Source organism: Amborella trichopoda, chromosome 7 (genome assembly GCF_054954075.1).
Source record: "Amborella trichopoda isolate Santa Cruz 75 chromosome 7, AtrichopodaSantaCruz75HAP2 v2.0, whole genome shotgun sequence".
In the NCBI taxonomy this organism is placed as follows: domain Eukaryota; kingdom Viridiplantae; phylum Streptophyta; class Magnoliopsida; order Amborellales; family Amborellaceae; genus Amborella; species Amborella trichopoda.
Genome location: NC_142342.1, coordinates 38551795 through 38564653, shown reverse-complemented (window position 1 = coordinate 38564653; position 12859 = coordinate 38551795). Strand labels below are relative to the sequence as shown.

General features: G+C 39.0%; 1 protein-coding gene across 1 annotated transcript; it reads right to left on the bottom strand.

The window, feature by feature from the left end:
• Positions 1–2668: 2668 nt before the first annotated feature.
• On the bottom strand, positions 2669–11173 carry EIN4 (Signal transduction histidine kinase, hybrid-type, ethylene sensor). Its single transcript, XM_006827456.4, has 2 exons — positions 8434–11173; positions 2669–3564 (listed from the first exon to the last, which is right to left on the bottom strand). Exons 1-2 carry the CDS (start codon positions 10165–10167, stop codon positions 3025–3027), a joined length of 2274 nt encoding a protein of 757 aa, XP_006827519.1. The 5' UTR covers positions 10168–11173; the 3' UTR covers positions 2669–3024.
• Positions 11174–12859: the final 1686 nt, after the last annotated feature.

Genomic DNA, 12859 nt, shown 5'->3' with positions numbered 1-12859 from the left:
GAACTTGTAGTATTTTAGAAATTTGATTTCACCCATGCTGCCCAAGCTAAATGATGTTATTACACATGTTTGTTTCTAGTTCCAAAACCAAATCAGATCTTCTCAATCAAAAATCTCTTGAAACCAAAATAAGCATGGATAATCGTATCATTTTGTCCCCCTTAAGTGGCACATCATTTGGTTGAATTTTAGTGGCCCGAGCCAAATAATGAACTATTATTATTTTTCAAGTGCCAAACCCAATACTTAGAATATCATGCTCCTCATTTGGAACCCAAATAATTGGGAAAGTTTTAATAATTCAACTTCAATTGGGTTCAGATTATCAAAATACCCCTACTTGTGCAAAATTCCAAACCCATAGCATATATAAATTGGGCATTTTAAAATAAGCAATTGAATATATACTTGAGTAAATTTGTTGATGAATTGGTTTATTCGACCACCTAATTAATTTCTTAAGATGTTTGACCACTTCAATCATATTTTCCCATAGTTGAACACTCCAAGAAGGAAAAGTATTTGGTAAGTCGGTCGACTCACACTATTCTTGTGCAGTCTCCTTACGAAATATATCTCAAAGAAGTATTTTCGATCTAAAATTTTAGAGTTTAATAATCCCAACCATGACATCTATCTAAATTTCAAATTCTTCTCTTTTAAAAAATATAAATAGTATTTTTTAAATTTTTTTTGTACTGTACATTTTTTCTTTTAGTGGATGCAACATTTTTTAACATTCGTCTTAGAGACGTACGTGAGTAGACTAGGGACCGTACGGTAATAGGTGTGGTGACTGACTCACCAAAACCGTGTCCCTCTGAGAATATTTTCCCTGAACTAAACACTCCAAAGCTCCAACAAGAATGCAAAACCTTCGGTGTTCCTGGTACAAAACACCTAAAGGTAGCATGATGGGCTCCCATACTCTTTACTTTCTTTTAAGGTAAGACCCACAAATTAATTTTGTCATAGTTCATGCATCTTCAATAGCCAAAATGTCCTCCAATTAACCAATGCCTTTAAAGCCACAAAAACACCAATTTTTACTTGGCTCTAACGTACTCATTTGTGTAAAAATATCCCTGTTATTTCTTATTTTGGATTTTTAACTCCGCCATCGCTGGTCCCAATGAGCCCAATGCCTAGGCGGGGCCCATAACTTAGGCGAATCAGTAGACTAAAAAGTTGTTTTAAGGTAAGATTTTGGGTTAAAAATTTAAAAATTCATATTGAGACATATTTTTAGACTATAATTCTATGAATTTAAAGTTTAAACTTCAAATCATTAGACATTAGAGTATTAGATCATATCTATAGTCCATACTATAATCCAAATTCCATGTACTCCATAGTCCATACAATAATCCAAACTTTGAGAAATCCTTTGATCCTATGAAGACAAAAAAAAATAGTTTTCAAGGTTTCTATCTCTCTAAAATGGGCTCTAATGAAGCTTAGGTTTGAAATTAACAGATGACATTTTCGCCCATGGGCAGGGCGCAAGCTATGGCTTCCACCAGCATTGGGCGCCCACTTAGGCGGGTGCCCAAGCTGCATATTTTGACTTCTTATGCCTCAACCAATAGCTGGTCTAATTCTAATCATGCTAGGTTAGGTGGGTGTATAGGCTGCATAGTTTGACCGCTTAAGCCTCGACCAATAGCTGGTCTAATTCTAGTCATGCCGGGCTAGGCAGGTGCCTAGGCTGCATACTTTGATCGCTTAAGATTCAGCCAATAGTTGGTCTAATTCTAGACATGCCGGTTGGAAGCCCGGATAAAAGAGCGTTGTGTTAAGTAGGGCATCCAATATAAAACTCTACGCATCTTCTCCTGAATCTTAAACGTATATTATATACTCATGCTTAAGCATTCTGGTCAGACAAACGTATGTTATATGCTCATGCTTAGGCATTCTGGTCAGACAAACGTATATTATATACTAATGCTTAGGCATTCTGGTCGGACTAAGGAATGACTTTAATAGAACATAATGGTAGAACAAACGTATATTATATACTTATGCTTAGGCATTTTGGTCGGACTAAAAAAATGACTTTAATAGAGCATAATGGTAGAACAAGATTCATGTAGCTGGTCCCCAATGGATAAAATTCGGATGATGAGGATATTTTGGATTTTTTGCCCATTTTAAAATATTAATATGTCCACATATTTTAAAATTCAACACTTCATATCGGTAGTTTTTCATGCCCATATTTCACTTTCTTTTTTTTTAGTTGTAATATTCGGAACCGTATTTTTTCTAGAAGCTGAAAAGCTGTGTCCAGTTGCATCTTCCCTGCTCATGAAACATCAACGGCGCTGGTAATTGCGCTTTTGTAACTCATGATGAAGGGTTAAAATGAAACTGCATACAAAGTATGATCTCGGAAGTTTGTAACGCTCATAATCCTCTCAAAAATGATTTTGCTGAAATCTAATTTTTTCTTCAAAAAAATAAAAAAAGAGTCCAAATTGGCTTGAAGTTATCACAAGAATTGGCATAATTCAATGGTTTTCTCAACGTGGAATTAAAAGGAAAAACCCTTTTGAGAAAATTCTGAGTAAAGCTACAAACGTTCGATTCCAGACCGTCCTAAAATCACTCAATCATCAACAGTTTTGAACAGTGGGCTCGTTGTTACATGCTGCATCAATAGCACTTCTATAAGTTGGGTTTTATTTATTTACTTCTTGATAAGCAGAGGGGTCCCTTCAAGAAGGATTTGATGACAAATACACATCTCAATTAGACAAAAATGATTTCACTACTTCTCAACCATTCCCAAAACATGTCAACTTTTGTTAATCCCTATCTCATGTAATCCACATGCTGATTACAAGTGTAGAGATTGTATGAGCATCAAGGGAGAGCCAGATCTGAGCATTTTAAATCCAGCAAAACGTGTGCTAGCAGCCAGCCTATCGACCCCAAAATCTTATTTGATGGGTACACCAAAAATGTGATAAAAAGAATCGTCGTTAATACTCAAAAGCTTTAGCAACTGCTGAAAAATTCTCAAGTGATCTTAGTCACCTGTTCAAGAATTCTCAGTAGTTCTTCTCTCATCCCATGCAGTAACACTGGTTTCTTTATCACTCCATTCATGCCAATTTTGAGGCATCTGTCCTTAACATCTTCATCGGCACTAGCCGTTAAGGCAATCACTAAAGGCCACACGCCAGTTCTAAAGCTCCTTATCCGTAACCCGACATCAAAACCATCTAAATCAGGCATATAGAGGTCCAAAAGCACCACTTGAAAGGCTTTTCCAGGGTGGCCTAGAGTTGATAAGCACTCATAACCAGAGGAAACAGAGGAGACTTGGCACCCCAAAGTGTCGAGTATTTTGAGAGTTACAGCACGGTTAACTGGGTCATCATCCGCAACAAGGACATGGAGGCCTTCGAGGAGGTTAATAGCAGGAGGTTTGTCAGCAGATTTGGGATCACCGGTTATTGCAGGACTTGGTGGCAGAAGTTGTAATCTTACCACAAGAGAGATGCTTTTGAGAAGGCCATCAGAATTGGGGACTATCCATATGTTCCCTTGCATCATCTGCGATCAATAAGAACAGGGAGAAATAGGACTCATTAGTTGGAGAGAAGACAGAAAAGAACGCATGAATCGAACAGTTCTACGACCAAGCCTTGGTTCAAATGGCAAACCCCAAATAGTTATCGCTATTACATAATAGGATACACAAAGATGCGTTTACATGTTATGTCACATGAGACAAGCACGCACCAGCAAAAAAATGTCTCACACTCACTGACATGCACAAGCACCCCATGGAGATTGGAAAAATGACAGAAACACCACTAAATTTGTCAAATAAGAGAAGAAAAAAGTGAATACACATCTTACAGAGGTTGACATAATCTCATACTTTGCAGTTCATTTGCCTCGCGAGTAAAGGTCAGAGAAAAGACCTCCAGATGGAAAAGATCAATAAGAATAGGAATTTTCTAATTTTATTCCGAAAGTGTCATCTTTGCAACTCGGATGTAAAGAAAAAGAAAAGGAAAAAAAATGAATATCAGAACAGCTTTAGTCATCTAGAAATATCATACTAATTACAAATCAGTGAATCAAAACTATCCACTCTTCCAAATAGAAAAGACAAATAATAAAGTACGTAAATAATCCGTCAAAATTTTCTAAAAAAAGAAAGCTTTTAAATACTCCCAAACAGGACACAAAATCAGACAAAAGAATCTCATCCAGGTACCCAAGGAAAAAAAAAAAAACTCACCACTTTTTAAGTGGTGTCTTGATAAAGCAAAAAGTTTATAGAAGTATGCAAACTTACTTGTAGAAGTAAGGTTGTTGCAATAATCTCACCATCCATTTTATTTGGGTGGCATACATTTGATACTATCTTAGAAGATGTGTCACTTTTTGACATTGTCTTAAAAGACATGTCAAATCGGAACCCCTCCAACTAAAATGAATGGTGTAGAACATTGCAATCTTATTTTTACAAATAAGGTTGTCAGCCTATACAAACCACACCCCCTGATAAACTGATGGTCTTTTTCATGTATTTTAGTGTAGGAAAGCATCCATTATTTGATTTAAAATAAAAGGGGATTTCACCACAAGTCACCAGAATCAATATCCCTAAATTCTGTGACAGACAGGATGTAGAAATCGGAATATTTATAATGACTTCATTTTATTTTATTTTTTGAAATAGCGTTCACATATGACTTCAAAATTATTGCTTATTTATTCTTTTCTTTTCAGTGCTAGTAATACAAGCACTATTTCTTGAGCAATATGAAATTTTTCAAAAAGCTCAAAACTGGATTAAAAACATTTTGGTTTTGAAGCACAAGACATCAGCCTCAAATCAGTGGACTTGAAATAAAACAGCTGGAAAAAAGCAGTCAGAAATTTCTCTAGAAGACAACAATTATACGATTAAATTTAAAAAAAAAAAAAATGTAGAGAATTCTTAACAATTCAGAGAAGAGATTCATCGTACATATTAATCAAGCAGTAGCTAGTATCAATTTGTAGATATCATAATTCAAAAAACAAAATTCCCCCGAATAAGGTTTTTCTTCAAATTGCCAGTCCATTAACTTATACTATGAATAAAAATAAGTCATAAACTAAAACTTTCCATGTATCTGATATAAAAAGAAAACAAAAATTCATAAAAGATTGTTAATGAATTGCAACTATCAATAGATAAATGTAACACTACATTTCCAGGTTGTATTATTCAACTAGGTCCCCCAAAACAGTCTAATAATGAGATCATCCGACTTCCTCAATTTTCGAACCAACTTCAATGTAACTGAAGTCATCCAAGTAAGGAAATCAGTGTTTTAAAAAGTCGAGAGCACCACCCAGAGGAACCTTGGACACCTAATAGGGCCCCTCATGAATGAGGCACCCTTGATAGAGTGTGGTGGGGCTCAGATGTCTCAAGGGGTTTGGGGTTAACACCAAAACCCCTAACAAATGAGCTTGGACTTGAAATATTATAAATCTAGAAATTGAAACTCGTGCAAGTTCAAATTTTGAACTTAAAATAAAAAGTAATCAGTCAGACAACATTGTGAATATGTACCATAGGTTGCATTAGGCGTTATCCATTAAACAAACCATACAAACAAATACAGGGCTAATAAGACATGTAAGTCTACTCCTAACTACCCAGAACGACAAAAAACGAAATCAAGTTTCAAATTGCAAGCTTCATTGTGGTCCACAGCTTCATCATGAGCATCACCACCATCTCAATCAAGTCTCACAATCAATCAGTTTTCATCCTTTTGGGTTTTGTAAGAATTCAAAAGACTTTAAATTTTGTTATTAGATTTTCAGGGGATAAATACCCCCAAACACCCTTCCTCTCCCCCCCCCCGCCCCGTCTCTCAAAAAAAAAAAATCCCTCACTTGGGAGGGGAAACGACCAGTGTCTCAAAAAATGTTAGGGGCCTAGGCGAGCGCCTAGAACCTTGGCAGCCTAGTTGAAAGAAAAATGTCTCTATAGTCTAACAGTATAATTGTATAACACATAAGAGTTAGGGATTAGGGCACATCAAATGTATAATACACCCACATAGCACACACTCCTCCATACTTCATAAGTCCATACACAGATAGTCCACTAAATCTACTATCAATGGGTGATGCTTAGATCAATATCTCGTAACTTTGAGAAACCTTTCAATCCTATGTAAATCATCAAAAACTAGTTTTTTGGAGTTTTTCTCTCTCTAAAATAGGCTCTAATGGTGCTTAAGTTTAACCTAAAACTCACGATTTTGCCCCTTTAGTATTTAAAAAAAGACCACAAAATGCCCTCAATGAGGGGTCTTTCCGCCTCTGGGCGGGGGGCACGCCTTGGGCATTGGCGCTTGCTTGGGCAGGTTCCTTGACGCCTAGGTGGGTGCCCAGGGACATCTCACCTAATTTAGCTGCCCAGGCCAAGGCGAGGTGCCCAGGTCTTCTAGACCGCCTAGGAGCTGGGCAATCTGCTTTTTAAAACACTGGAAATGACCATCTTTGCTCCTTCACAGACGTCTATTTCTTCGCTCAACATGGGCTTGGGAGCAGCCACCTAAGACAAAGTGGCTCCTATGCCGCCTAGGTGAGCACTTGGAGGTCCCCGACCTAGGTGCTCCCCTTGGCAAAGTACGACACTCAGCACCTTGGCTCACCTCAAGGCACTGCCTCGGCGGGCTGTTTTCAAAAAACTGATTCCACATTTTGTCCAGCTATGGGTAGAATTTTGCGGGTTATATAGATGCTGCTCCATCCATTCACAAATTTCAGCCACATGAATAGCATCTTATAATTCTGTTATAGGCAGACCGCTATTTAAAACACTGGAAATGACCATCTTTCCTCCTTCACAGAGGTCTATTTCTTCCCTCAACATGGGCTTGGGGGCAGCCACCTTAAACAAAGTGGCTCCTATGCCGCCTAGGTGGGCACCTGAAGGTCCCTGACCATAGGAAACAGGACACTCAGCACCTTGGCTCACCTCAAGGCACTGCCTAGGCAGGCTGTTTTCAGAAACCTGATTCCACATTTTTTCCAGCTATGGGTAGAATTTTGCCAGTTATAAAGATACTGCTCCATCCATTCACAAATTTCAGCCACATGAATAACATCTTATAATTCTGTTATAGGCAATTTCTAGATGATAGTCATTTCAGTCTACATCAACCAAGATAAAAGTTTCAAGAGAAACAACACAATTCCATGAAAGAAAAACAAGGTTCCTGCCCAACCTTCCACCTGCACCCCCCCCCACCGGGTCTGTGTACGTGTGTTATGGATTTCATTGTGAAGAGAAACAGTTTAGACAGAGTCAGCTGAATCACACTGGCGAAGCCCTATTCCTAATCGAACAACAAGCTCATCAGTATAAATCATCAAGCGGAAATCTGTTGTTTGAAAATATGGTGAAAGTTGAAGGATAATACTTGGAAGTCCATCTCAGTATGAGGGTACTTGTAAACATTTACATTATTCAGTACCTCAATTACAAAAACACAGTAATAAAAAGATCAAAGTGAGCTAAAATCCATGAACCTCAAATGACTCAAGCCTTGTATCATCTGTTTCTGACTACATTCTAGGCATTGGTTATAGAAATAATGATTTTATCATAGTCAAAGCATTCACTAGATCTTAGAGAAGGTCATTTTTTGGGAAGTTCGGGTTATGGGAAGAAATAGAACCCTTAGGCAAAACCGGCACATTCAGGGATACTCACTTCAGCAGAAAAAAGGCAGAAACATCAGACATAAGTGCGAAGCAGTTTACCAAATTACATATTTTAAGAATTTACAGAAGAAAAGGATTGTAACTAAAGGAAAGAGTTTACTCTTTATGATATTTTCTCTCTTTTGGTTATATACGGTAAACTTTCCATCGGAGTTTCCTTTTTGGATCTTCCAACATGAAATTACGGAAAATGTTGGAGTTCGTTAATTTCAATGAAATAAATCATTTTCTTGACCTTTCAGTACCTTTCATTTATTATTCGTTTTCATGAGAAAACTGGGTGTTAGTTGTGACTGAATGTTTTTGAGTGAGTAATATATCCCTTTCTTTAAATTTTTTGATAAGTATAGGATTTGAACAACAATTCAATGTGCGACTAAGAGCTAAATATGACTAGAAAGCCCATCGCAAGAACAAAATAAGTAGTACGATAATTATGGTAAACTTGTTCACCTTTAGGAGCTCGACTTATTGGTAGAGTGCATGAATATCAGCATCTAAAGTCCAATTTTCATATATGTAGTAATTGCCAACAACAGCAAAACACAAAATAAAAGTGCGAGACTACAAGCATCAAAGACAAGGCTTAGAAAGAACAAATAAGAAAACGCAACCACTCAAAAGAAAGACTAATTACTCAAAAAGAAAAGAAAAGGAAAAAGAAAGCCACACCTGCACAAGCTTCTTGCACATTGTAAAACCAAGCCCTTGCACAATGCCCTCACTGTTAGGCTTCCTTGCATTCTGAGACGTTAAACCCATAGCGTCAGGCTCAGAGCCTCCCTCCAAAATCTCGAATCTCAAATACATGTACCCATCAGATGAGTCTGATTTCCAGGGAAGCCTCATTCTATCTTGGCCTGCCTCTCTCCCATCCTCTGAGGAAACTCTAAAATCAATCCCACCTTGACACGGGCCATTGAGCACGCTCCCAAACATATGCAAAATCACTTGGAAAATCCTCTTCTCATCTCCAATTACTCTATCAGGAACCCTGTTTCCGACCCGAACTGTAAAACCCACCCCTTTGCAAGCAAACAAACACCTCGCTAAACTTGCAGCTTCCTTAACCATGGAGTGAAGCCTAAAAGGCCTTAGCTCAAGGCTACCCATTCGGACATGATCAATTGTCCAAACCTCCATTATATCATTGATGAGAGATGAAAGAACACTACTAGTTTTTATCAAAGTATCGACAACCAGTGTTTGCTCGGAGCTCAAATTCTCGAGTTGTAAGATAGAGAGAAGACCAGAGATATTGTACATGGGTCTCCTTAGGCTATGGCTAACCCCCTTCAGGAATGAGCTCCTAGCCTCACTAGCCATTAGGGCGTCTCGCCTAGCTTGCTCCAGTGCTCTGTTTTGCTCAACAAGTTTCTCTCTCATCAGCTGAGACTCCTCAAGCACTGCAGCATGAGAGAGAGCAACCGCTACTTGGTCAGCGACCACCTCAACGATCTCTAATTCATGCTGGCCCCAAATCCTCTGCTCTTCACCAGGAAGAACCAAAACAAGAACAGCATACCATGCTTCAATCATCTCAGGTGTTCCCCCCTTGAAGTTTGAGACCCTAAGCATAGGCATTCTAATGGCTGCAACCGAACCATAACAAGTGAATCCACAACTACTAGCTGACCCAAGAACCGAATCGGGTCCCAAAACCTTTACACCCTTGCTTCCTATTATTTCAACCACTTCCGGAACATTTACCGGTATCGAAAGCTTCACATCCCTTCGTTTTAGTTCATGGGTCAAATTCATCTCCGTTTTCTGATCATTGGGCATCCAAATCGCACAATTTTGCAGGGCTAGTGTCTTAGAGAGCTCAACTAGAGTCGTGTATAGAATGGTGTGGCGATCAAGCGATTTTCTGATCTCGTTGGTAAGCATACGAACATGCCAACTCGCTTCCTTTCTTTTTCTAATCCTGCCCACTTCTCTATCTAGCTCCTTGGCCTTCTTCCTAAGAAACCCTTCTCTCACTTTCACTTTGAGAAGTTGGGGGATCAGAGTAACCAGGGTGATCGAAGTTGCAGAGGAAACAAGAGCAGTGAGAAACTTGAACACAGTGAGGGCTAGAACCAGGTGAAATGAATGTGGAGCATAACTCCAACCCATTAGAAAGTGGGTTAGTCCACAAAGGACTATGAATGCGCCAAATTGAACAAGGACCCATCGAAAAGGGAACACAGTTGAACATGTTATGAAGTAAAAGAGTTCAAGGGGGATCGAGAAATAGGCCAAGGCTATGAGGAAATCACTCACCTTTTGCCATTGTAAAATGGTGGCGATACTCCAAAGACCATCATCATCACAATTTGAACAGGGGAATTCTCGATCAGTCGCAGATACAGAGAGTAACAGGTAACACGAGATCAATAGGCCAGGCCACCCTGCTCTTAACATTGCATCAAAACTTCGTTTCAGAGAGAGAATTCAGGGGAGAAGATTGCCCCCTCATGAGTGATCAAAACCCAGAAACCTTATTGGGTTTTTCCCACTAAATGGAAAGATCAAGACCCATTACAGTTTTAGTGATTGAGACAGAGAAAGAGGGAGGATCTTTTCTGATACAAAATATGTGATAAACCCTAAACTTCAAAAGCCAAATAGAGAACCAGACCCAGCTGCTTTCAACTTAGCATCAGAGGTTCCATCAATCTTCAGGAGTAACGCTTGAGTTTTTATCAGTAGTATGAAACCAAAGAAGCAATCCACAAAGGTTTTAAAGAAATACTATCGATCCACTACGATTGAAAATCTTGTAAAGAAGAAGAGCAAAAGAAAAGGCAATTATTTCCTCATAGAAATTATAAAAACCCCTAATTTGCAAGAAAGCAGTTCAATAAGAAGTAGCCATGGCGAGGAGATTCAGAGTGAGTTAGAATACCAGCCATTCTCTTTGGGCATAAAGCAGACCTCTCTGTGAGCACTTCATTAGGCGATCTTCTTCTTCTAGAGAGAGAAGAGAGAGAGAGAGAGAGAGAGAGAGAGAGAGAATTGAAAATGTTCAAAACAATCCACTTGCAAAATCGAAAAAGCCTCCCCTTTTCTAACTGCTTCTGGTAAGGAGGAATTTAGAGAGAGAAAACCATAGGCCGATCTTAAGCAGCCCACTGCATGCTACGAGGGTTTATTTTAGAGAGAGGAAAATTGCTCTTCCCCTTATGCAACCTATATTAGGCAAACAGATCCCCCACCCTATCGGTAATAAAAGCTTCTTCAACATTACATGCACTGCACCCAGATCGACGACCAGCACCCAGATAAAGGATTGCTCTAGAGAGAGAAAGTGCAAAACCCATGTAGCAAAAACTCCAAAACCATTGCATTTTTGGGTACAGAGTCCACAGACACGAAATGGGTTATCTCAAATTTGCTAGACTTTTTGGTCCTGCCATTGCCAGAGCTCGGAGAGAGGGGTGTTGAGAAGATATTTTGTGCTGTTGCTTTTAGAGAGAGAAACGAAAGATAGAGAGAGAAAGGGGTTTTTTTAGAGAGAGAAAGAGAAGGTGGGGTCGAAGGTCAGCGGATTCAGCAGATTTTCAAAGACCATGCCATGCTCCTGCTCCTGCTCACGCTGCTTCTTGCAAAAATGGATTCAAAGAAAACAATTTCCTCTCCAGAGTGGTTTTGCAAAAAGCAAATAAATGAGTAAAGCCGAAAAGGTCAAGGTGTGGACCCATGGTCACCTTCATTGTGTTACGTATTTGGAACATGAGGAGAACCTGGACGCCCCTTTTCCCACCGCTCTTTCTCTCTCTAAAACCCTCTCCCTCTCTTGGCCGGCCCAAAATAGGGTTGCCAGTGACCCTGGACACCCGTCAGGTACACCCCCAAATGGATACAATACGGTGAGCCCGAGTTCACATCCAAAACTTGGATCCGAATACCATTTGTGTACAAATAAGCTATTTAAGATAAAATATATTCATTTGGGTGTATTAAACAACGTAAAAAATAAAAATTCACGTTGTTGCTAATATTATAAATATATGAAGGTAAAGAGGGGCACAAAAAAAAAGCCTGATAGTGAAGGTGGTAAGGGACCCGTTCAAATCCCAAAACCAATAAATATGGGTGCAAGACAGGTCAGCTCCGAATCCAAAATCCGAACCCACGTGCTATTCGGATATGGGTCCCGGTCGAGCCGGTCCCAACCTGTTGCCACCCCGAGGCCCGATGCCTTCTTCATTCTCTTCCTCTTAGCTGGGCCCTTCTCCTAAGCGGATACCATCCACATTCTCTGATTCTCACTCTTAGCTGACCTCCCAACTTTCTCTCTCTAAGTCTAAACGGAAAACCCCTCTGTCTTACTTTTCACTGTAACCTGACCGCATTTCTCTCTCCATGACTAGTTTTAAGCTGACCCCAATTTGTCAAATGTTAGACACCCACCAACATCTTTCCCTTTCCCTCTCTAAACTGACGAGCTCTGTTTTCTCTCTCTAACTCACTCTGTTTTCTCTCTCTAACTCTAATTCTTTGTATCTGAGGGGTGATTGGTTTGCAGTGACAAATCATGCTGATGCGATTGGATGGCGTCGTGTTCTGGTCCACGTGGACGTGACTAGGTAGGGGTTGGACCTGGATTATGGTTAGCGAGTCGGAAAATAACGGGCTAAATTAAAATGGGAGCGTATAAATGAGATTATTTACCTTTTGCATAGGGATCTCACAATTACATAAGTATCTCGTAAAATTCGAAAAAAAAAAAATTTGAATTTTGAGCTTGCTCAATCAAATAAATGCAGCTACCCGATTTGGCATCTAACGGTCAAGATTAATTATGATCATCTTGTACAAAAGTAAATTGTCTCATTCTATACTTTCCCAATTAAAATAGGAAAAATTTTATATAGAATCAAGGCTCTCAACAATCAAATAAGAGCTTACCTCAAAAATTTCACTAGGAAAGGGTGTTTGGAATCCTAAATATCCTCAAATAAATCACATGAGAAAAAAATAGATTTCAAAGTTTTGGAAATAGTGTATTTTGAAACACATATTTTTTAACTATCAATTTTCAATATTTTCAAGTTTTTATTGATCTGTTGATCTACACTATTTTTGTAGCTTTAAACTTTATAAATAAAGA

Coding starts and splice junctions, on each gene's coding strand:
- EIN4 (XM_006827456.4), bottom strand. CDS start 10,167: ATGTTAAGAGCAGGGTGGCCTGGCCTATTGATCTCGTGTTACCTGTTA. Junction 3,565..8,433: donor TGTGCAAGAAGCTTGTGCAG/GTGTGGCTTTCT, acceptor TATTGATCGCAG/ATGATGCAAGGGAACATATG.